General features: G+C 39.4%; 3 protein-coding genes across 3 annotated transcripts in view; 1 reads left to right on the forward strand and 2 right to left on the reverse strand.

The window, feature by feature from the left end:
• The window catches only part of si:ch73-60h1.1 (calcium/calmodulin-dependent protein kinase type IV), a 39,736-nt gene extending 37,128 nt beyond the window's left edge, over window positions 1–2,608 (reverse strand). The window contains exon 1 of the mRNA XM_004068258.5: window positions 1,756–2,608. Within this exon, the coding sequence (XP_004068306.2) occupies window positions 1,756–1,862 (107 nt within the window). The 5' untranslated portion in view covers window positions 1,863–2,608. The remainder of the gene's footprint in view (window positions 1–1,755) is intronic.
• A 4,840-nt stretch (window positions 2,609–7,448) lies between these two features.
• Window positions 7,449–14,288, forward strand: fam174c (family with sequence similarity 174 member C). Its single transcript, XM_023954454.2, has 3 exons — window positions 7,449–7,873; window positions 12,769–12,891; window positions 13,734–14,288. Exons 1-3 carry the CDS (start codon window positions 7,602–7,604, stop codon window positions 13,735–13,737), a joined length of 399 nt encoding a protein of 132 aa, XP_023810222.1. The 5' UTR covers window positions 7,449–7,601; the 3' UTR covers window positions 13,738–14,288.
• A 7,527-nt stretch (window positions 14,289–21,815) lies between these two features.
• LOC101170507 (T-cell acute lymphocytic leukemia protein 1 homolog) lies at window positions 21,816–24,526 on the reverse strand. Its single transcript, XM_004068158.5, has 3 exons — window positions 24,333–24,526; window positions 23,936–24,003; window positions 21,816–22,659 (listed from the first exon to the last, which is right to left on the reverse strand). The coding sequence occupies exons 1-3, from the start codon at window positions 24,371–24,373 to the stop codon at window positions 22,304–22,306; spliced, it is 465 nt and encodes a 154-aa protein (XP_004068206.1). The 5' UTR covers window positions 24,374–24,526; the 3' UTR covers window positions 21,816–22,303.
• Window positions 24,527–24,552: the final 26 nt, after the last annotated feature.

A 24,552-nucleotide genomic window follows, 5' to 3' on the forward strand; every position in this document is an offset into this window, starting at 1 on the left:
GTACAGATAATGATTTTATTAATTTCTTATCTGTACCCTCAGCTGAACTGAAGCTATGTAAATGCACATTCACGCTCTCACGTTCACAAACAACTACACAAGTTTTAAGGTCCATTTTCTTGCTTTATATACAAAATTGAACGTGCGTTGAAAGGTAAACCAGGTCGAACTTTGACCAATCAGGGATTCAAATTACAAAGTGACAAATCCACAGAACTGTGGACAGGCCACAAACAGGCCAACTGTTTGAAAATTGATCAAGGAGCAGAATTTCGTAATTACAGTTTGTTCCCAGCCAAAATTCTATGAAACCAAGTCTTTCATATATCGGAATGGAGCTGTTAAAGAAAAATTCCTGGAGCAAGATTAATGAGATCTGCACCACCATGACATTTTACACCAGTCCTTTATCCACCCTTAGGTGGCAGACATGCGCTATAGGAAACAGTAGATAAAAAAAGAAGAAACCCATCCCTACTTGTCCAGAGCTAACACCACAGCCTGTACTTGCATTTAAGAACCAGGAATTAGTGCGTTCTTCAAAGGGGATCAAAGACCCAGTGGGTACGTAGCTGTATCGACTCTCTTTCCTCAAAGCTATTCCGAAGCACTTCATCAGCTGTAAGTGAGTCGGGTGATTGTGGAATTTGTGATCATTTAGGATCCTCTACATTTTTGACAGTGGTAAATGTCAGGTACTGGTACACATCCACGTGATTGAAATTGGGTACAGTTTTGAATTTCAGCTGCTCAGTTTACATAGATTTGAATCATAAATATTGGTCACACAGACCAAAAAAATTTTAATGTGTGTTTTATCAACTCCATCATTCATGTTGCTTATTCGTTTAGATAAAGTTAGTTTGTTGGTCTTATGGTACAAGTGAAGTGGTTGATTGCACTTGCTTGAACCATTGACGGCTTACTTCTGACCCCAAGCAAATGAAGTCAATTCAGTCAACATTTTTTCGCGATACGGACGACATCAATAAGTAGAGATTGGTCCAAATCGGTTTGAGTCAACGTTTCTATGGTAACCACTCTCGCCAATCATTAGTTTGTTAGAAGTACACACCCCTTCCACTGAAAACAGGCTCGGGAAAATCTGTCAAACGTTTTTAAATGTTCAAGGTGAGACCACACACTTCTATTGAACCATCTGATTGGTCAGGTACTTCCTGTTTGGTACACAAGGAAGATGGGGGTCACTCTGTCCAGTTCTCGTACCCACTGTCAATGGCTTTTCTATCCAATGTGCCAGCATGAACAAAATTGAGTGTAAGCATATATTTCACAGCAGTGTTCTTCAACATGAAACATTTCATATAAATACATTGACACAAGTGTCTACTATAAAAGTTTTAAAGTAACAGAAAGTTTTTAACCTTTATCTTTTACAACAGGCTGGTTGGAGGCTAAATTAAAAAAAAATATCTGATTTATTTGAATTTAAATAAACAAGATTTGAAAAGACAGTTTGAAAAAAATCTGGATTTTTGGGGGGCATGTAAACAGACTTAATGCCCCAGAGAGTTAAAACTGTTCTCGCGTGATTTGGGGATTATTATCGGAAACTTTCAAATCTCTGCTGGTTTCAGATCAGAAGCCAGGTTTCCTATGTGAACTGGATTGGTTTTTAAACTTAATCCGGCATTCTGCATGTTCACATAGACAATCAGTGCGTGAAACTTCAGCCCCCGCGAGGGTCCACGTGATCCCCATCCCTTTTAAACCCCATACTGATGTGATCCAAACCTGCCCAGCTCGGATCCCAGAGTGTAGAAGTCCTCCACCGTCCCGTCCCGCCGTGACCCGTCCACCCAGAACTCCACCGGCTCCGAACCCGGACGGGACGTCGGCATGGTTGTTGCAGGACCCCACTATCGGACACCGATAGGACAAAAAAACAAACCCAAGATAATTACACCGGGACCGGCTCAGATTGGACGCGATCGGAACCAGGAGAACAGTAATCCAGATCAGATCTCGGACTTAAATCCAGATGGATAAAACCCAGATTAGAGCCGCAGAGGGGGGGTGGTTCATGATGCTGATGGGCTCTAATCCAGACCGGCAGCGGGAAGAGGAGATGGATGGATCCGCCTGCTCCCTCCAACTCTGGATCAGGACCGTTTGAGCTGTCTGCCTCAAATTAGATGCAAAGAGACAAACTAATAAAGGCGCCGAACCCTCGTTCCAATCACGACTCTTTATTCCAGAATGAAACAAGAACCGGGATCCAGACACACCAGACGTGTCGCAGCCTCCATCGGGCCTCAAGAGCTGTCACATGCAGGATCAGTTCAATCCAGGACCCCTTCCTGGGTTTTCATCCTCTGATTTCCGTGGTTTGTTGCTGGGATCGGTCTGTCAGCGAGCGTCTCCGGAGCCTGCTGGTGGAGGTGCAGCCGTCAGAGTAGCGAGACCGCAGCGCGGCTGCGCGTCAGCTGCAGGCAGAGAGGGGAACCCGCCTCGCCTCGGTGTGGGATGTCAAAGCTCGATGCTGGAGGGTTTGAATCCCGGCCAGCGCTGCTCCAGATGTCCGCTGGACCAGGGGCGAGAGATGCTGCTGAAAACCCCCAACGACCCCGCCCCCTGACCAATCAGCGACCTGCTGGCTCCTGAGTCGTGCGCTCATTGGAGGACCAGTCTGCCCGTCAGAAAAACCACTCCTGTCTGTCGCTCTCCATCAGCAGCCTTCAACCAGAAATAACCCAAATACATAAATGTGCGTTAGAATATCATGTGTGGGCTCAGATTTTGAAGATTCAAACCTGAAACCCCAGCTCACAAGCACGAAGAGCACACAAATCCTCTACCTAAACACTACAGTTTACTCATAAGACTTTTGTTTCCACAGTTTAAGAAAACGTTTATGTGAAGTTATCATGCATCTCTATTTAAAAAGGCACAGAAAACTGACAATTTACTTTTTCTAAGTCAAATCATATTTGACACATGCATTTCTGAGATCCCCATCTATGGAAGCGACTATGTAGCATAAATAAAAAGCAAAGTCAAAACCAGAAATGCTTTTTCATTTTCAAAATGAAAAAGCATTTTTTGACTCAAAAATATAATGAAAAAGCAAACCACCAAAATACTTTTTCATTTCCTTCCTCAACACAGCTTATTCTGTCACTTAATTAAAATTAAAATGAAAATGGTATTTGACATTTCATTTTCAAGACGTTCCATGGTAAATGTGTAGCATAATTCATTTAGAAATGTCTAATTTGACATTCAAAATGGATTAATTGAAATGCTTTTTAATTTTCAAAATGAAGCTGCATTTTTTGACTCAAAATTAAAAAGAAAAAGCAATACTTCAAAATGCTTTTTCATTTCCTTCCTCAACCCAGCTTTTTCTGTCACTTAATTAAAATGATAAATAAAATGGTATTTGACATTTCATTTTCAAAAAGGTTCCTGGTAAATGTGTAGCATAATTCATTTAGAAATGTCTAATTTGACAATTAAAATGGATTAACAGAATTTTAATTTTAATTAAGTAACAGAATAAGCTGTGTTGAGGAAGGAAATGAAAAAGCATTTTGGTGGTTTGCTTTTTTATTATATTTTTGAGTCAAAAAATGCTTTTTCATTTTGAAAATGAAAAAGCATTTCTGGTTTTGACTTTGCTTTTTATTTATGCTACATATTCGCTTCCATACCCATCTCATTAGCATGATCCACTCTTTTCTTTAATTCCTATTGGATTAAACTTGGTCTATGTTTTCTGTCCCGTAGTTCATCATCATTCCACTAGAGGCAGTGGAGGGGCTTTTCCTGCTCATTTCAAAATGGCTGCCTCCCTCAAATCCAATGAAATCCACCAAAAACTTTTTTCCCACCAAAGGTTTTTGGGAGATTTCAGGGAGTTTTGTTAATTTTAAAAGCATTACGGAGAGAATATCGCATCCATTATTATTATTCTTTTATTGTTGTTGTTGTTAATCTTGCTGTAATAAAGGAATGCCAATTTTTTAAATAATGAATTCTTTATAATACATCTACACCAAGGTAAAAAACAAACAAACTGTGTAGATCAAATTTGAGACAGTGAGTAAATATGGGGATTTTTTCCCCATGAACAATCAGGTCAATATTTTTGCATCTTAAACTAACATTGTTTTGAGCAAAACGTAAAAAATAATTCACCCAACAGACCATAATTGATACTATCTAAATCTCATAAATAAAGTAGTATTGCAAAAACCAACAAATATGAAATCACAAAAGGATATAATGAAGTCCTTCAACAACCACCACATACATGTGACCTCATCAGTCCTCCAGTTGTTTGTATAAAACCTGCTCCTTACGCCAGCCTTTATTTATGGCCATTATTTTCTTGCACCTACATATTCTTGTTGATGACCATGTTGTTCACCTGACCTCTGCTTCATTACCATTTCAGTTTGATTATCTTTAAATTACCTGGACTGAATTACCGGTGTGCGTTTTTTAAACCTTGTGCTGACCTAGGCACTTTAACGTTGGGAGTTGGGTCATCTAGACCCACTAGACAGTGCTCTGAACCTTTTTTCTTCAAAGATTTGTGATCTTCACTGGTGTCCATGGATTACATGAAATCTTTCCACCTTTATCCACCTTTGTCATGGTAGGGAGAACACGTCAAAGTAAGGGTGGGGTCAAGTTAGCACAAGGGTTAAATCAGATCTTTAAAGTTGATTTCTGCCTCATGATGACATTGTTTTCTAAATTGTTTTTTAATTGACTCCCTCTGTTTATCCCTTGGGTTGTTTCATCCAATTCTTGCAGTGTATGGAGCAACAGCTAATAAACACAAAGCAACTTTGTCATAGGAAACATCTTTGTGATCACGGGCAATAAGAATATTTTCAGAATAAAAGCTCCTCCACATCTTTCATAGCAACAGACAGAAACCACAGGCACAAAATAATTTCCTTTTGTTTTTAATCGGTTTAACCTTGTTTTTGATCCCTTTTCAACACACTCTCCATTCAAAGTTTTTTTTCTTTTTTTTCTTTCTCCATTCAAAGTTAAACTAAGTCCAGTAGACTAATTCTTTCAACCAGGATCCAAACAGACAACACTCTGGAATCCGAAATGCATTTTCTGCTGCGACTCATTGAAGAAACTAAAAGCAGACCTCCATGTCTCCTCTGTCTGTCAACCCATGTTTGCATGGATGTGTGCTGGATCACTGTTTGTGACCCAGACGACAAACAGCAGGTGAGGCTAAACTTGTTAAAAGCCACAAGAGGCCTGTTGCCCAAATATGAGCATGCTCAGTGCTAATCAGTAAAAACGCTGGAGGTAAGCAGCTGCTGCACACAAACAGGATTAAACATGACAAAAAGTTCAATCAGATATTAAAACGAACACAAGTGGAGTAAGGCACAGGAATCTCAGTGACAGTGAAACAAATGCATCTTCATTCCATTTTTTTGACTGGATTTATTATATAAAAGATCAATTTGATTGTTGTTTTACAGCACATTTAAACTGTTTACAGGAACAGATATACTGGCGCACATTTATGTTTTGCCTTCTTTAATCTCTATTAGCTAATTTCCAAATGTTCTCTGAAAAAAATGTTTTTTGTTTTCTCTTTTTATTTTTAGATTCAAGCTAAACTACCCATAATTTAGTAGCCTTATTAGTGACCATATAACACTTTAGACACAGCTGACAGGAAACAATTATTCTTTTTTCTTTGAAATAAACACAACAAATGAAGTTTTTTTTCTTCCAGTAAAGCTATTCAATTTCAGCAGGATAGATGAACTGCAGTAATGACTCTTCCACGGCTCTGGTCCAATGATGAACTGCAGCCATACAAATCAAACTGATGCAACAATGTTTAGCTATGGGGAAATTAAATTCCAACTTTACTTTTCATTTCAGTGACCAGCAAGTCTACAATTAGGCCTTTATGGGTGCAAGACACTTCTATTTCCTATTTTTGTGATGTTCTGTGTAATTAAGATAACAGCTGAGATCACAGTGTCTACAGTGTGATTACAGTTTGGATTTGCTGTTTCAGCAGTAAATGAGGGGATTATTTCCTCCGTTTAGCAGGCTTCTTCACATCATGCTCAGTGTGTATGTGAATACGACACCCACCATCAATCACAAATCCTTGAAGATGGAATTTGAAATCACGCCGATTTACTTGATTCACACATTTACACAACTGTTTTTAATTGTTTCTTGTCACATGACTAGGGGGAAGATTCAATTCCATTCTCAAAAATGTAGCCAAACTGGGAGACCAAGTATTATAGTTTCTCAAAAGACGACTGGAGGATGGTTTCAATATGGAGAAAATGTGGATCTTTAAAAAAAAAGTCAAAACATTCACTATAAATAAATACACAAATATAAAGCATTGTTTGGCAACCTGCTTTTGTTATAATTAAGTGGTTTATTATTGATTCATTGTATTTATTAGATATATTTGAGTGGGTGTTGCACATCTTTGGAACAGGTCTTGATAATCATGAACTGTGTGGATTAGAGCTGCACGATATGAGGAAAACTCGCAATATTTATGATCTATATTGGGATGACGATATAACTTGCGGTGTATATACAAATAGCAAAACAACCAAAATCGTAATTTCAATTTAATTCTAACAGTTTAAAAATTATACTCCAAATGACTCTAGTCTACATAGGCTGGGAACATCTAACATAAAAGATCCCTCAGATTGGTCAACAACATCAATGGATCCATGCAATTGGTCAAATGTAAGAATGGATTTATTTGACCACCAACCATTTATTGCAATTTTCTTGCGATAATGATAAATTTGCGATTTATTGTGCAGGCCTAGTGTGAATTTAAATAATAGATGTGACCTAGAAAACACCTTAATAAACAAATTGCTTTCTTTATACATTAAATGCCCACTTAGACTCACAATAAGAGAAACACATTTTAAAATAGTATCTAAAATCTTCTGTAGGATATATTTTACACTAAAGATTCAAATTTCCTTCTGACATTATTTTATAGTTTTATAAACATAAAGGACTTCTGGTTTGATATTAATTATTGCGCGTCACTTGATGTTTTTAATGTAATAAGCGATCTTCTCAATAGATTATTTGAACTCTTCTGATGTAATCAACCTTGTCATTATTCAGTGAAAATACTTTATTCATAAATGCAAGTCCTGTGTTTACCATCTTTTAATTAGTTTTCTGATTATTTCAAGTCTCTCAAAGGTATTTTAAATATTAACAAAAAACAGTAATAACTTATCAAAGTTTAGCCAAATTATTTTTATTTTAAGTTGTCTCTTATAGTGTGTCCAAATTTTTGTTTATTTTTGTTGCTTTTTTTCCAATCTGCCATTTTTGCTGTTGTTGTATCCTTAGTTATGAAAAATGCTTCATAAATAAATACATAGCGAACAGCGTATTCCGAATGTCCGAGGGGCCATGAACACAACGCGCTCCACCGTATCACTGACGTCAGTTTCGACACGTGAACTTCCTTTAGGCTTCACCGTGTGTCAACAAAGCGGCTCGCGCCGCGGTTCTGCTTCGGTACCGGTACAGAAAGCCCCCTCCTGTTCTTCTCAGATCCTAAACCCGGGTGTAAGATGACTTTTCGCGGCTTCCTTTCCGCGGCGCTCGTGTCCGTCTGCTGGGTTTTCGTGTCTGCGACGCCAACTCCTCTCAACATCTCCGCGCCGCTCGAACCCACCGCGTCGACGTCCAGCACGGGGAACTCCACTCGAAGCAGTGGCGCCAAGCCCCCTAGAGAAATCTTTAAAGGCTCCGGCGTGGACAGCCCCATGATCCAGAGGGCCCTGTACGTCCTCATCGGCTTCACCATGATCGGAGTGCTGTACTTCCTGATCAGGGCTGTACGGTGAGGAAAACCTTTCTGTTCCCCAAACTCAAACTGTGAGTGCCGCAGAGCAAGTTTCGCTAAGAAACACCAAACCAGAAAAGTTCTGGGGAAGTTTTCAGTAGATTCTGGCGCTCAGCAACAGATATGCGTAAAGTAAGATTTGGTATTTTTAAGCTTCCCCAAATAAAGTCGTTTAAAATGGCAAAGATCAGTGAAAATGCATCGATCCAGACGGAAGTTGGACATGTGAATCGTGTCTGAGCTGAAGCTGCTGCAGAGTAAACATGCGGGAAGGAAGGACGAAGCAGCTGACTACTCTGACAACAGTATTTGCTAAAGGAAAAACTCTTTTTCCAGCCTCTAACGTGGCAGCTCTTTGTTCCAACCATGTCAGATTTGATCTCTCATGGAGGAGAACAGAAAATAAAAACAGTCTTGAGAGTTTAGTCCAGCCAGACCAGCTGTTAGATATGACTGGGTGTTTTAATGACCTCCAACATGAGAAGAAGACGTTTACTGGTTGACATTGTGGTTGATCATCATAGAGATTCTGCTGGTTTGCACAGCTCTGCTCATATTTTACTTGATGAGAGTCCATCCCTGATGGAAAAAGGGAAACGTCAGTCTCTTAAATGATCACTGTCAGTGTGGAGATGCTCCCACAGTTTAGCCTACGTCTGAATTCCCTCCCTGCTCCTCAACTACTAAAAAACAGTGCTTGTTTTTTTTAAACACCAGATATGATTGTACAGATTTGACAAAGTACAAATCTAATAACTAGGAACATTTTACAAAGATCATTTATGAATCTACTTTGTTCTGATGATGAAAACTTGGATGATTTATGACAAATACATTGAAATACTTAATTTTGTTTTTTGCATACAAAATCGTTCAAACGCACTGCATTGTGGTCTATATTTGCTAATCTAGTGAGCACAGATGCACACTGGTTGTCCATAGAGGCTTTCAGGAAATTTCCAGGGCCCTCGATTGTGGAATCTACATTTGTGTCAGAATTTCCTCACTACTTATTAGTGCACTATATAGTCCGTTTGCCATTTTGTAGGGCTGTCGGGATCTACAATTCCAAAATCAAGTGCCCTAGAACTTTTCCAGAAGTCTTTGCAAAAAAAACCAGTGTACATCGATGCTCACCAGCCAAAAACCAACCACAATGCATTGCATTTGAATGAATTTTAATGTGAAAGAAATGTAGTTAGATGTGTTTTTTTATATATCATCCAAGTTTTCATCATCAGAACACCGTGGATTAGTAAGTATCCTTCATAAAATGTTGATATTTATTAGGTTTTTGCATTGTGAAATCAATGATGTCATATTTGCTATTTAAAAAAAGAAAAGAAGTACTGAGCATGGTGACCGAATTGGTTTTAAAATCCAGGACTGGATGCTTCTCTGGAATGTCTGCTTAATATTAACATTAATGCTACTGATCAGATGTGCTTGGCAAACCCAAAACTTCTTTCTAAATAAAATGTATTATTATTATTATTATTATTAAAATGATAACTGTGGTTACAGCTTCTGTAATTGGACTAGAGGAACAGAAAAGTCTGCATTAGAAGGCGCTCTTTTCTGTTTGCTAAAAAAACCAACTGTGTAATTTCTTTCATTTTGAGGTAACAAATGTAGCTAGTTTCCAGCATGGCCATGTTGGTTATTTTCAGAAAAACGAATCAATCTAACTCCAGTGGAATTTGCAAATGGAGAAAAGCGGCTTTGCGGCATTACGCAACAGGTTACATTCACAAAGAAAGTGTTGCGAAACGGTGCAAAGCCGCCATTAAAAGCATAAAGCATACATAAGTGACAGCATCTCCCTTTGATTTGTTATCTGATTCTGATCCACGTTTATTTTTGAAAAAACTACCTGATTCTCTCCACCACATTCATCTATGACTCACTCCTCCCAAGATTGTTTCCTCAAGTCATGTGCCTTACCTACATCTCTGACCACTAAGACTAAAAACACTACTGGTAAACTTAAAAACCCCTAACTAACCAAGTCATCAAAGGTTGTGTTGGGTCAAAAAGCCAGTCGGGACACGAAAGAGCCTTGCAACACGAAGGAGGACATGTAACCTTTAAAAATGACCAAATCCAGAATTTTAAATGTTCGTTGGCTGTTATGGTAAATGCGAGATATTAAGTAAAGTGACGTGAGTGAAGCTGTCAAAGTGACAGATGCAAAAAGACAAAAAGATCTGGTATCTTTTTTGGGGTCTCTGTGTTTCCTGGTTCAGATTTCAAAGGACCTGAGGGAAGAACCTCCTCCTCATTCTCTGTTTTAGCATTCTTGGAGTGAAAGCAGATTTCTAAATGCCACTCAGAAAACAGTATCGGTGGGACGGCTGAGATCGTTCACAGTCTTCCTGGTCCAGGACTGCTTGGTGTAGATATCTTGCAGGTGTGAGAGCTTGGTGTGGGTGGTATGGTTTGAAGGGCTCTTCTGTCCTGCATGGTACGGTTCCCATACCAGGAAGTGGTGCTGCCTTTCAGGACTCTCTTTATGGTGCAGGTGTATTAGGGTGCATAAAGAGTTTAAGGTGGTATAGACATTGTCAGGTCATGAAACACGCCCAAGTTCAGATCCTGCATTATCTAGGTACCGGAAACTGTCCATTCTCTCCACTAGAGTCCTGCTGGCGGCAGTAGGTTTAACTGGCTTTGCACCAAAGTCCACTTTTAGTTCCTTGGCTTTAGTAATGTTCAGATGTTGGTTGTTCACCTGGAACCAAATTTCCAGGTGTTTACCTCCTGTAGGTAGGCTGTCTCTGTTGGAGACTGTTGTCTTGTTGGAGATCATGTTCCACACAACAGTATCGTTAGCAAATTTAATGTTGGTGGGGAAATTGGAAGTGGGCACACAGTCCAAAGTGTCAAAAGGGGGTCTTAGATCACAACCTTGTGGAGCTCCATGAGGCATGTTGGCCCATATGTACAACTCTCAGGAAAGTGGAAATCCACTGACATAGGTTTGACCTGAGAACAGTACCTCCAACTTAAAGGTGAGCATTGAGGGAATTGTAGTTTTAAAAGCTGATCTTTAGTCCACAAACAAACCTTTTGTGTATTTTCTTTTCCTGTAGTCCAGATGAATTGTTGCGTGGAGGAAGTGTGTTATGGTGTTTTCCATGAAGCGCTTTTTCCTGTATTCAAAGTGTTCATACTGTTGTTTTTGAGTAACAAAAGAGTTGGGTTCTCCTGAAGCTACGTTCACACCGCCCTCGAATTCGTGGGTCCAAGGCTACGTTCACACTGCAGGGCTTAATGCTCAATTCCGATTTTTTGAAAAAATCCGAATTGTTTGCTAGACCGTTCACATTTCCAAGTAAATCCGAACTTTTGTGATCTCCAGTGTGACCGTGACACGACCCAAACGAGACCCGCATGCGCAGAAGCCAGAAGAATACTCAACGGTGAACGACGTCACTTGTTTGTGGAGCCAACGTTAACAATGGATGTCAACAACAGTGTTGTCAAAAGCGGAGCTCTTTTTGTAATATTAAATTTATTTTCACGAAGGAGCAGCACAATTACAATCTTCTCATTTTAAGAAGGCATTGGAGTCGGGATCGTCTGTACCCACTTGTTGTGGAATAGGAATGTGTTTGTGTTGGGGCCGCGCCCCCGCGCGTGTGTGTGTGTGCAAGCGCGTGCCGCGATAGAGAATAGGGGGGGGCAGTGTGGGCGCGCATTCATGTTGTGTGTTACGGAGGAAGGATGACGGTAATAGAAGAAGGTTTCCCCCAAAATAAATGCTATGGACTCTTTATTAACCCGTTCTGGAGAATCTAAGGATCAGAACAGGGAGGAGGAGGAGGATCGCCTCGGGTCCCCTGCGCTTCTGAGCACGGTCGGAAAGGAGAAAGAAAAAAAAAGTTATCGCGGGAAAGGTTCAAAACCACGCTCGGCCATTTAGCTGGAAATCTTTTCAAAAACCGCCCAGTTGTGATAAGAGCCCTGGAGTTTGGCCTGAAAAGAGCGATCACCCCAAATATCAATCCAATCAGTGACCTCCCTTCCCTTCCACTGACTGATCTCAGCAGCATCGTCCACCATGGTTGATGTTTACGTTCTCGTTCCCGCCTACTTCAACGCAAAATGATGACGTTTGTTGCGTGTCGATGACGTATGGTTCGGAATCAAGTCGCCTGGCCGGTCAGACGGCGGTCGCAATTGAAAAGAACGGCTACAATTCGGAATCAGGACGGCAAACCCACGGGGCCTGGGTCGCAATTGAAAAGATCGGATCTGTGTCATTCAGACTGTCATGAAAAGATCGGAATTGGGCCGCTTAGGGGGAAAAAATTCGGAATTGGGTCGTTTCAGCCTGCAGTGTGAACGTAGCCCAAGTGACCAGTTTAAAAAAAGAAAGTCTATGTAAACACATGTATATCTGTGTTTCGGGCTTCCATGTTGAAAGACGTGTGTTCATTTATCACTACGCAAAATTCTACCACTGTTGTCAGGCTCCGTGTACAAAACTACATGTTACCATATAGCGGAATAGAGCAATTAGAGAAAAAGCCTGGAGCAGAATTCACAAGATTTGCACCGCTTTGACATATCCCAGCCAAGACTCTTCCAACTGCAGGTGTTGGACATGTTCTCGTAAACAGAACAAGAAGAAGAAGCCCCTCCCAGCTAGTCCATTGTGAACACCATAGGCTGAAAGCATGTTTAACAACACACGTTTAGGGCATTCTTGAACATACGTCGCATTCCTGTTGTGAACGTAGCTTCAGAGTTCAGATAAACTCAAGTATCCAAAAACTGTTGTCCAGACTAAATGTCTCCTGCTTCACCGGTCGCTCTGCCTCAAAGCATCATGTGACGCCTGCGGGCCTCTAATGACTGTCCTGTCTGTCCGGCGCTGATGATGTCAGGTTGAAAAAGCCCGTCCAGAAGAAGAAGTATGGTCTGCTGTCCAACTATGAAGACTCTGTGGAGATGGAGGCGGTGGAGAGCGACGAAGATGACACGCTTTATGAAGCTCGCAGCCTTAGAAGGTCAGAGGTCAACACACGTGCAGACAGTCTGAAGCAGAACGAAGACGGTGATTCGATCACATGAAAAACAGGCAGAAACAACTTAATATAAGTTAAATATAAAACTGCTAAAAGGAAATATGATGAAAGAAGAAAATTGATTTTAACATTTGAATACATTTATAGGGTGTAAAAAGAAAGAATACAGTAGCTTTCTTGGATTTAAAAGAAATGAAACATTGAAAATATCTATCCATTTTATTAACCCGCTATATCCGCTATGTCATCAATAAGTTATATATATATATATATATATATATATATATATATATATATATATATATTTGTTGAGGATCATAAAAATATGTGAGAATTTCAGCAAAAGGAGGCACTTTTGACTGATTGTTCTTAATGTTTGAAGTCACACTTTACAATATTTATATTTAAAATGTTCAAAAATTGTAAATTATTACAACTTTTTTCACTTAACTGAACCATTATTAAACAAATGTCTGTTGCTTGTAAACGGTATTTACATAAACAGGATTTTAAATCAGTAAAAATGAATTAAAATATATTTTTATGTGCATTTATGTAGAAAATATTCTGAGTTACCGTTATTATTTAAATGTTTAGAGTAATCTGATGGATTTAGTTGACAAAAATGGAATAGTAAGTCCTTTAGCAGAAGGAAAATGTTGTAAAAGTCTGTGAGAATCATCTGGTTTGAGCTGGAAAGTTGTCGGTCAGCTGATAAATTCCTCCGGTCAGGCAGGAATTCCCTCCGTCTGTTCCTCAGTTGAATGCGGAATGCTACTTTCAGTGTTGTGCTGGACTTTGGATTGATGGATTTCTGTGTTCAGATGAGCCTCGCTGTGCGTCGAAGCGGCGTCGATAAAGGACCAGCAGCTTTCCACAAGAAGAACGACCAAAACACCCCCCCCCCCCCCCCCAACTCCAACCCTGAAGAGGAAAGCCAATCGGAGGAGCTGCAGCAGCATCGGGGAGTGCTTTTTAAAAAGCAGCAGATGACACATCCTGTGCCAAATAATTTTCTTTTCTTCGATATTGTTATTCATGGTGTTGTTGTTTTCTGTTCCCGCCGTGCTTTGAGCTACTGTAACGTGACTGCAGAGCAACTGTAGTCCATCCAAAACACTGACAGATCCTGATGAACTCTGAGCTGCAGAAAGTGTTTGGAAACCTGTGAGGTTTAGATTCCTACTTATTCCTGCTGTTTTTTTGTTTTTTGTTTTTTTTTTTATGTTTCATAGTTGATTGTGAAGAATTATTTGACTGATGGGATCAAATGATGATGATGGAGGTCAGATGCTGCCCCCACACCTCTGCAAGGCAGACCACTGAAAATGACATCTTCTGGTTTTCAATAAAGTCCAAATATGTTTGTTGATTTCTCACATGAGTCCAGGATTTATTAGGTCAGAAAGGTGTGCAAAGATTTCTCAGAAAAGTGAAAAATATCAAAATAAAATGATTCAAAGGCAGTTATAGAAGAGAGTTTAATTAAAAAGTTTCGCATTAAGAAATGTACTATATGTGGCAAAGAATGTTCATGTGAACTTAAAAAAAGAAAAAAAAGTTTGTCAAAACCAAGGCTTGGTAAGATGTGTGGAAATACAGGAAGATCGGAAATAACACAATAAAAATAAATATTGTTGGGAAATTTTGATGTAAATAAGGAATTTCGATGTAACTGAGTAGTAAAATAGGAGACATTTTTGAATTGTTTTTATTTTTGAAAGTAAATTTGCCAGTAAATTGCTAAAAAAAAAACGTATTTTGAAAAACCCTTTTCAAGGATGACATATTCTCTCACAGGACACTGTAATCTTTTTTTTGACTTTACCAGATACATTTAAGCAAGATTTTGCTTTACTATCCCATAATGCAAACGTTCTGTTTACAAAGTGATTAAAAAATGGCAGCTTCCAATGTATTAAAAAAAGAAATTGTTTGAAACAATTTAACTTTAATAGAAACAAGTTAAAAAAAAAAAAGAAAACACAGAAAAAATATCAACTTGCACTACAAACAAAGCTGGTAAAGAATTTTTTGTAGAATCTAAAAACTTGATCAGTTGTAACTTTGGAGAAAAAAGGACTTTGAACAATCTGAGAAGTTTGGGTCTTTCTGGTACTGTTCTTAACTGGTTCTTTCACTATATCACAGATGAAAGATCTTTGTGAGTATGGCAACATGAGTCCAATTGTGGGGTTCCCGAAAGATTTGTTTTAGGTCCAGTTCCTTTAAATTCATATTTTCTGCCACTTGGGCTCATCAGAAAACATGACTGTTGTTTTCATATCTATGCTGATGACACATTACTTTACATAGCTGTGTTTTAGATGACGATGAGTCACTGTAGGTACTGTATTCTAGCCTTAAAAAATAAGTCATTGATGGCAGAGAATTTCTTACAGTACCTATAGGATAAAACTGTGGTTTCTGTTATCAGTTCTGCAGATTATTTTATCAAAATTAAAAATAATAAAACTTCTCAGTGTGTTGGAAACCTGGGAGTTTTTTTTTTTTTTTTACTCTTGTACAAGCCTCTTAGAACCAAAACGTACAGTGAGGCTACATTCAGTTTTTAAGGCTCTCACTAATGGAACAGCTGCAGAGACTCTCCCTGTTTTTAAATGGAGGCTCGGGTCCTATTTCCTGGCTTTTAGCTGAAATTTTGAAACATTTAAAAGTTGATGTTTAAATTGTTTTTTTCACCTTTCCCGCTGTACAATGTGGTCACAATGCGTTGTGGGTAGTGTTATTCTGTTGCTTTGTTCTGTTTAGCGTATAAGGTGAGTTTTAGTTGTTCAGGAGTGTGCTGTCCTTAAATGTTTCTGTTTATTGTTGTAATGTCAGAATGGGGGGGGGGGGGGGGGGGGGGCTTTGTGTGTGTTTTATTTTTGAATTTTTGATGGAAAGGTCTTTGTTTTGCTGTTTATTTTCAAGTAAGAAGTATTTTTATTCCGTGAAGCCCTTTGTAATACTAATGGATGAAAAATGGTTTTAAAAATATAGTTTGATTTGATTTAATTTCTGTGATCTCTAAATTAAATGCAAAAATAAGTAGCAGGTCAGTGGCCGGGTCCACTGGCTCCTTCGTGCAAAAACATTAAGAAAACAGTCAAAGAGAGTTAAAAAAAAAAAAAAAAACTTTACCATGTGAACAAAGCTCTCAAAATTATTATTAATATTTGTTTTTACAGTAAGTTGATATTTTCTTAGTATAAGTGTTATTTTTTTCTGTATAATTTGAATTTTTTTGTAACAGCAATGCAAGTTTACGAGAACACATCAAATCAAAATTATTTCAAACTTTTTCTATACAAATGTAATTTATTGCCATTTTAAAACTTTCTGTCAACAGAAAGTGTGAGGGCAAAAACTCTCCACCAGAGGGCAGTAAAGCAGCAGATTTAGCTGCTCCTGTCACTATTTCTGGGATTTTATGCAGTGGACATGGAATCAGGAAAAATAAAAATTTAAATCTTTGGAGAAGACTTCCTTTATGAAGGGAAATTCAAAAAGTTTAAAGTGAAGCTTGAAGTGGAGATGGGAAAGGTTTCCGGTGCTGAAACAGAACACCAATGGGGGACTTTCCTGTTTGGAGTTTGCATGTTCTCACCGTGCATGCGTGGGTTTTCTCCGGGGACTCCGGGTTCCTCCCACCATCTAAAAACTTGCTTCATAGGTTAATTGGTTACTCTAAATTGTCTCTAGGTGTGCATGTGTGTGATTGTGGCCCTGCGATGGACTGGCGACCTGTCCAGGATGTCCCCTACCTTCGCCCACAAGTGGTGATAGGCTCCAGCAGCCCCTAAAACAGTAAAAAAAGATGAATGAATGACTGACTCACGTCAGGCTGCATTACCAAATCCTTTAAACAAATATATCCTTAACGCTCAATATTCTCTAAACTCACCAGTGAGTTTCCCAATCACATCGTTTACAATAACGCAGGAAGGAAATCGACTCCCGATTAGCATTGTTTTCATTCTAAATGAATTATTCAAAAGGTTTTTATCTTTTTTTGGTTTAAAGGAAACAATGATGGTTATGAAGCTTAAATATGATACACCTTAGAATAAATTCTCCAAAAGTATAGTTTAGTGGAGCTTCACCTGCTTGTTTAGACTTTTTTTGCATTGTTTTGACCTTCTCTTTGCTTTGTTTAAGGATTTATCTATTTTTATTTTGTCTCTACCTGTTTTCCTTATGTTATAAAACATAAAATCAGTTTTTACAGTAAAAAAGGACTAAATGTACCTCTCATAATTGTTTTTTGTGTGTGTGTGTGTGGAAACGTTCAGGTTTCTCAATTATTGTGTGCTATAATAAAAAAAAAAAGCTGTATGTGACAGATAAAAGTTGAGTAACGTCAAGTAGGCCTGCACAATATACCGCAAATTTATGGTTGTTGCGATATCAAGCTGTGCAATGCGCATATCACACAAGACAGTGAAAATTGCAAAAAATGGTTACCTTAAATGTGCTAAAACAATCTTATGGCAACTTGAAGCATTTAACGAATCAATTAAATCCCATTATGCATTTGACCAATCGAATGGACTCCTTCACATTTCGAGTATAATTTTCAAACAGTTTAAATGAAATGGGAATTATGTTTTTGGTTGTTTTGCTATTTTTTTATATATACCGCAAATTATATCGTTATTGCAATATTAATCACAGATATCGCATATTGTGAGTTTTCCTCATATCGTGCAGCCATAATGTCAAGCATTTAAAATAAAACATTAGAGCAAATTGTAACAACTAAAAGCCCAAAAAGTACCTGGACTAGTAAGGGTTAAGGTGGCCACAAACCCTTTGCTGATAAACTCAGACAGAAACAGACAGAGTTTAATCTGACAACTCTAACCCAATCAGTGACTCCAAATAAGGACTTTGAGGCTGTGTTCAACTTTCAGCTGATATCTAACAGAGTTGTTAACATGTATTGATGTGAGGATCATCTGCAGGACTTCAAGGATAAATGTTACATTTAACGGCTCCACTGATGCGAACTTTGAAAGAGGGGCGGGGATGATAAAGCTTCCTTATGTACAGTTTCTTTATCCTGAAGTGCTTTGCCAGCTATCAGAGAAGCAGAGGCTTTTCCCACAGTACGTTGTGTCAGAGCCTCATGAATGCTGATGGAAGGGGGGGTCAAGGGTTGCTCTATGTGTGGTTATCAATGTAACAAGCCAATGATGGGTGGGTGTGGAGCCAATGACTGATAAATATCTCAGCCAATCCGATGAATGCAGAGGGGCAGCACAAGTGGTCCCTGAGGAGCAAGGGGCGTGTTTTAATTAGGGAGCCGGTGTGTGATGCTGGCTCTGCCTCCGTTCTCACCTCTGGTTCACAGGAGGACATGGAGATGAAGGCCAAGGAGGAGGAGGAGGAGGAGGAGTGCAACATCCTGAAGAGAATCAGGCATTTTAGCACCCTCTAGTTCCTCAACATAAACTGTAAGGAGAGGACGACACTAGTGGAATTAAAAATGTTAACCATAATACAAAAATAAACACACAAATTAACTCGTAGAGATTTTTTTAACAATTCCTGTTGATGAGCTTTATACATTTTTAAAGCCTTTTCCTTCAGTTGTTTTCATTGGCATCACATTTTTGTGCAAAACACAAATGTCCTCCATTTCTGTTCAGTTTCTGTTATTTTTATGGAAAACTAAAAAAAAAAAACCAGGCCAATAAAATAAATCAGTTGTTATTTTATTTGTTTTTAAAAACTACAACAGATAGCAATCGAGGGTTTTGGAAAAGATCAGGAACTTTGACAAATGCATGCCCTGTTTAGGGTCACAGGGTTGATGTAGCTTATCTCAGCTACTAAAAGGCAAAGGTGGGGTTCACCCTGGATGGTTTGCCAGGATCCCACAAAGACAAACAACCACACACTCACACCTGAGGAGCAATTTTAGAGTCACCAACCTCTGCAGCATGTTTTTGGATTGTGGGAGGAAGCCGGGGAGCCTAGAGAAAACCCACAGATGCACGGGGAGAACAACTCCACACAGAAAGGTCCCAACCGGGAATCAAACCATGCAGCGCCTTCTTACTGTTAGGCAAGAGTCCTAACCACTACACAACCGTGCAACCCAAAGAACACTTGACTATAATAATTAATCAGAACGTTCTCAGATTTGGTGATACTTTAGAAATGTTTGTAAATGTGTGAGAACGTGACATGTGTGACACTGTAGGAAGGAAAAAAAACAAGCAGACTCCATTCATTCTTCCAAACACTCGAAACTCGGTTGATAGTTTTTTCCTGTTTGGATTTGAAATCCCGTTCTGTTTAACCCTTGTGCTATCCTAGGCACTTTAAAATTGGGAGTTGGGTCATCTAGACCCACTAGACAGTGCGCTGAACCTTTTTTCTTCAATGATTTGTGATCTTCACTGGTGTCCATGGATTACATGAAATCTTTCCACCTTTATCTACCTTTGTCATGGTAGGGAGAACACGTCAATGTAAGGGTGGGGTCATTTAAGATAGCACAAGGGTTAAAGACCCGGTCCAATGAAAATTGTGTTTTTAACATGTTCTTGCAGCATTTTTCCCATGATGGTGGAGCTATAGACACAAGAATAGGATTAAAATTGGGTTTTTGAGTATTTCTAAATTTAAATTGTTGTGAATCAGGAGCCGTCAAAAATGCTGTTTGAAAAAGCTTGTACAGTAGTTGTTCTGTACAGGTTTTTGGCTAAAAATGGAATATAAATCAAATTGTTGTTAAAATAAATTGTTACACCTTACTATATATTGTTTAGGTCCATGAATGAATTTGTCTCTGTTTGTTGCATTTGAATCTGATTTCACAGAAACTGGTGAAGCTGAAGATGGACGCACAGGTGATGGAAATTCTGGAAGAAGTGGTTTCAGTAATCGTCCCTGCTGATGAGACACACTGCACACCCAGATACAGAGGTGGGAACGGACGGCGAGCCAACATCACACAGTGTCCCTGTCAGGTCTGTCTAATGGAACCACGCCCCTCACTCCCTCTGGGACTGCTTCCGTTGTGTTGTCTCTCCTGGGGTTGTCTGATTGGTTTTGATAGTAATCAGTCATTAGCTTCACACCCACTCATCATTGGCTTGTTAAGTGGGAATCGAGCCCCCCATGAGTGTTCTGCAGTCGCAGATACCGAGGGAAAGATCAGGATTTATTGGTGGATTTTAGATCTGGGGGGTTTGACCCTGTTTGTCTGATTTTGATCTAAACTAAACCTTTTTCTTTTTGTTTCCTTTTGCTTTTGGGGTCCGCCACTCTGATACTTCTGTGAGGCGGGGATGCTCAGACCAGCAGGTGGTAAAGATCTCCACTTATATCACATATGTCAGGAAAATATTTTTTCTGAAAATAAAATAAAAAGATGTAGTAAATTCATGCAAAAAGCAGATGCACTTTATAAGAACCCATCTTTTTCTATGTTTAGCAGAATATTCTTGATGTCCACGTTTAAATTACCGTAACTGAGGCCCACAGAATCTGCCAGGATGCTTAGATTCTGTGACCTACAGGTGAACCTAATCGTGCACTAGACACTTTTTACGATTCTAATATTTTGACATATCAACCCTTGTGCTATCTTAGATGACCCCATCCTTACATTGACGTGTTCTCCCTACCATGACAAAGGTAGATAAAGGTGGAAAGATTTCATGGAATCCATGGACACCAGTGAAGATCACAAATCATTGAAGAAAAAAGGTTCAGCGCACTGTCTAGTGGGTCTAGATGACCCAACTCCCAATGTTAAAGTGCTTAGGATAGCACAAGGGTTAAAGTAAAAATGTGTAAAGAAACCAAAACTTTGTTGTCATTGCATTAAACAAAAATATAAAAATTATAGACTTTCCCAACAAGATACTGTTTAATGATTATGTCACTGAAAAGGTTGTATTGTATGTAAACTATTGACTGTAACTATCTGATTCTGATTCTGTTTTACTTTTACAATCTTTGAGGATATTTTCTGTCATTCAATCATTTTATTTTTCAAATCCCTGTTGACTTCCAAATATCTGGCTAGCGTGGACTTTTGCTTTCAAACTTGATTGTCGTCTAATTTTTCGATAAACATTTTCCTTCTTCCAAATAGATAAATATCGTAAAGCACAGCAAACGTGTACAGATCCTGTTAAATCTTTCGTTTAGCAAACTAATGTTCGTCAGTGGCTGAAGAAAACCCAATAAGATCAATTCTGACCCCCACTTTTCACAGTAAAGCTCTGGTGAGATCAGTCATTCAGCAAGAACTCTCATCCTAATAATTCCTAATATGACAAAAAGGAAGCTCATTTATTTTACAAAAGCTTTTTATGTCAAGTCATGTATGAAAACTGAAAAGATTCTTCATCGCTGCTCTTCAGTGCAAACCAGTAGATGCAAGAATCTGCAAGTATCCCTTGTGCTATCTTAGATGACCCCACCCTTACTTGGACATGTTCTCCCTACCATGACAAAGGTGGATAAAGGTGGAAAGATTTCATGTAATCCATGGACACCAGTGAGGTTCACAAATCACTGAAGAAAAAAGGTTCAGTGCACTGTCTAGTGGGTCTAGATGACCCAACTCCCAATGGTAAAGTGCCTAGGATAGCAAAAGGGTTACACCAAATAAATATACGAACAGTGACTCCTTTAACACTCCCGCTTCATTCTACTAATTTTTAGTAGAAATGATTATTATAGTATTATTTATCAGAATAATTATTTTCATATTTAAAGTTTTAAAGTTAAAGTCCCATTATCTATCACAGTGTGTGACATCCACATTTTATCGTCTGGGGTAGAGAAGAGCTGCAGACATAGCTGTGCTCGGAAACCATTTGGTGGTGTAACGTGTTTTAAAGTAGATGTTTGTTTGTAAAAGATACTGATGCAGCACATTATTTATTTACATTTTTAATGATCAAATATTCAGACACAATAACAGAGAATATATCAAACATTATAAAAAGGAATAGCAAAAACAAACAAGACTTTACAGAATAAAAGCATTGACCTGCTTCTTGCTTTAACAGGAAGAAGCCTGAAACTTTCTGGCTGCTGGTTTTTCTGCTGAACTGCAGAACACACGGATAGCTATGTGAATATCACAAGATTGTGTCATATCTTCAAAATGAAGAACTAGAGGGCCCTTTGGATTTTCTTCATTGGTGTCATGTGTGTTTGAGCTGTTTGACCTTTGACCTTCCTTGCATTAATCTAGATCAATAATCAGTCATTCATTCCAGCTGGGATTAGAATTGATCAAACAGCTGAGGTCCAAGACCCTGAACATGACATGAAGAAGTCTACGATTGAGCAACGAGTCACGTCTGCTTAGTTTTCTCCACAGGGGGCGTTCTCTTCAGAGGAAATCCTCTTTCTGTCCTCAGTCGTACATGGCTGGCAGGTGGAGGTACGGCAGGTGGAGCGGCTCATCCAACATTATGTCAAATTCCGCCACCTCTGAATTTATGGAACTTAGATTAGGTGACAGCTCGCCCTGCAGTCTGTGCTCCTCCTCTGCTGGGTCCCCATCCTGGGGGTCCTGCTCTGACAGGAGTTGGTCCAGAAAGCGGATGTATCTGAGAGCAAGGCGCAAGATCTCGTTCTTGCTGAGCTTCCTGTCGGGCGGGTGTGTGGGGATGAGGCGTCGTAGCTCGGCGAAGGCTCCGTTCACGTTCTGCTGCCGCCAGCGCTCCCTGCTGTTGGTGAAGATCCGGCGGACTATCCGGGGGCCGGAACCTGGGGGGAGGATTCAGAGGAGAGGGGTGTCAGCAAGAGTTCTGGACTAGGAGGCTGGTGCAGACAAGAGCGAAGGAGAAAAAGTAAAGTTAGCTACGGTATATAACTCCATAAAGGAGAACAAAAAGAGACAAACAATAATTATCATGTGCTATCCAGCAGCAAATCTCTGTGGCAGGAGAGCATGTCTCAGACAGGAATACATGGAGAGAGTGGTGGGGTCAGCTGAAATGAATCATTGGGGTCCCACTACCATCGGGGGTCGAGAGCAACTCAGATCACCAGGGACCCCACTCACCCATCGCATGGACTGTTCTCCTTCCTATCTTCAGGTATCACATCCCAGCCAACCCTGCAGAACAGTGAAGCTGCGGGACAGTTTCTTCCTCACTGCCATCAGACTCCTGAACTCCTTTAACCCTTGTACTGTCCTATGGGGTCAAGATGACCATTGAAGTGTTCTCCCTACCATGATAAAGGTGAATAAAGGTGGAGAGGATTTCATACAATCCATGGACACCAGTGAAGATCACAAATCATTGAAGAAAAAATGGGTCTAGATGACCCAACTCCCAATGTTAAAGTGCCTAGGATAGCACAAGGGTTAAAAAACCTCAGATTCTAAAATGACCTATTCAACCACCGATGTCTACCTCTGTCCCTCTTACTGATTTACCTTGCACATGCCATTTTGCACAAATCTTATTTTGCACCAGATCTCTTGTACAGTTATTATTTATTGTGTTTTTTTTTATTGCATCTGCCTCACTGTCCAGTTTTTGAACCACTATGTGTTCCTTATATTTACTGCAAGCCTAGACGCTGTTTTGTTGTGGCCGGAGCAACGTAATTCTGTTTGGTGTTCCACCCCAAATGCTATGTATGAATGACAAATAACGTATTTGAATCTGAATAAATGAAACAAAAAATAGGAAACAACACATGAGATCATGGGTGAAAAAAATTAAAGAAAGGAGTAAACATTCAAAAACACAAATAATCTGAAAATATTTACCTGACCAAAACAATTGTTGGCCAAAGGGTTTATTTTTGATGCTTTTTACAGACTTTAAAACATTTAATTTCTTAATAATACATTTTTCTTATAAGCACATATTGCATCATTTGTAAAGTTGACATTTTGATTCAAAATACCTTACTAAACAAAATTACACGAAAAAGCTTCCCTTTGGCATAAGAAAAGCGTTTTTCTCCTTTAAGTATCTTAGGTATTACTTTCATAAATATAAGCAGAGAATTCTTGCAGAAAACTCACCATGAGTGAAGCAGCTGCTGTCAAAAGGAGAAGATGTCTGTTTCATTATGAAGCAGGCTTCTGGCTGGCTGCAGACACACAGGGATTATGAATAATTAAAATCAAAAAATTTAACAACCGTTTTAATAATGATAATAAAATTAGTAAAATAGAAAGGAGCACAGTCCTCCACTTGCACTGACATGTCCTAAAGTTATAAAAATAAATATAAACTATTGTTTTGAACTAAAGTTTTATAAAAATGTGTTAAAGGGGGGGGTAAAAATGTGTTAAAGGGGGGGGGGGGCTTAAAACCTTTAAAAAGTTCTCTAAAAACATGCCACTTAAAGAAAAAAAGAAAACATGCCACTTCCGTCCCTGTGGATCACGTGACCACCTGAGTTTTCTGAGTCCTCACCTGTTGGAGGCGCGTGCGGGGGACTGGCTCTCGTACCGCATGTCTCGTGCAGCAGCGCGGGGGTCTCGGCTCGGCTCGGGGTTCTAGAAGGTTCTGGCTTCGCAGCTCTGCTGTGGGTTTCATGGGTCCCGCTACAGCTTTTATAGGGACGTAGTGCCCCCTCCCGCTGCGTGTCGTGACGCCTCGTTTCCAAGGAGACCCCGCCCTCTGTTATTGACCG

The sequence above is a fragment of the Oryzias latipes genome, chromosome 4, assembly GCF_053564925.1.
Source record: "Oryzias latipes strain Hd-rR chromosome 4, Olatipes_Hd-rR_3.1".
NCBI classification, from domain to species: Eukaryota; Metazoa; Chordata; class Actinopteri; order Beloniformes; family Adrianichthyidae; genus Oryzias; species Oryzias latipes.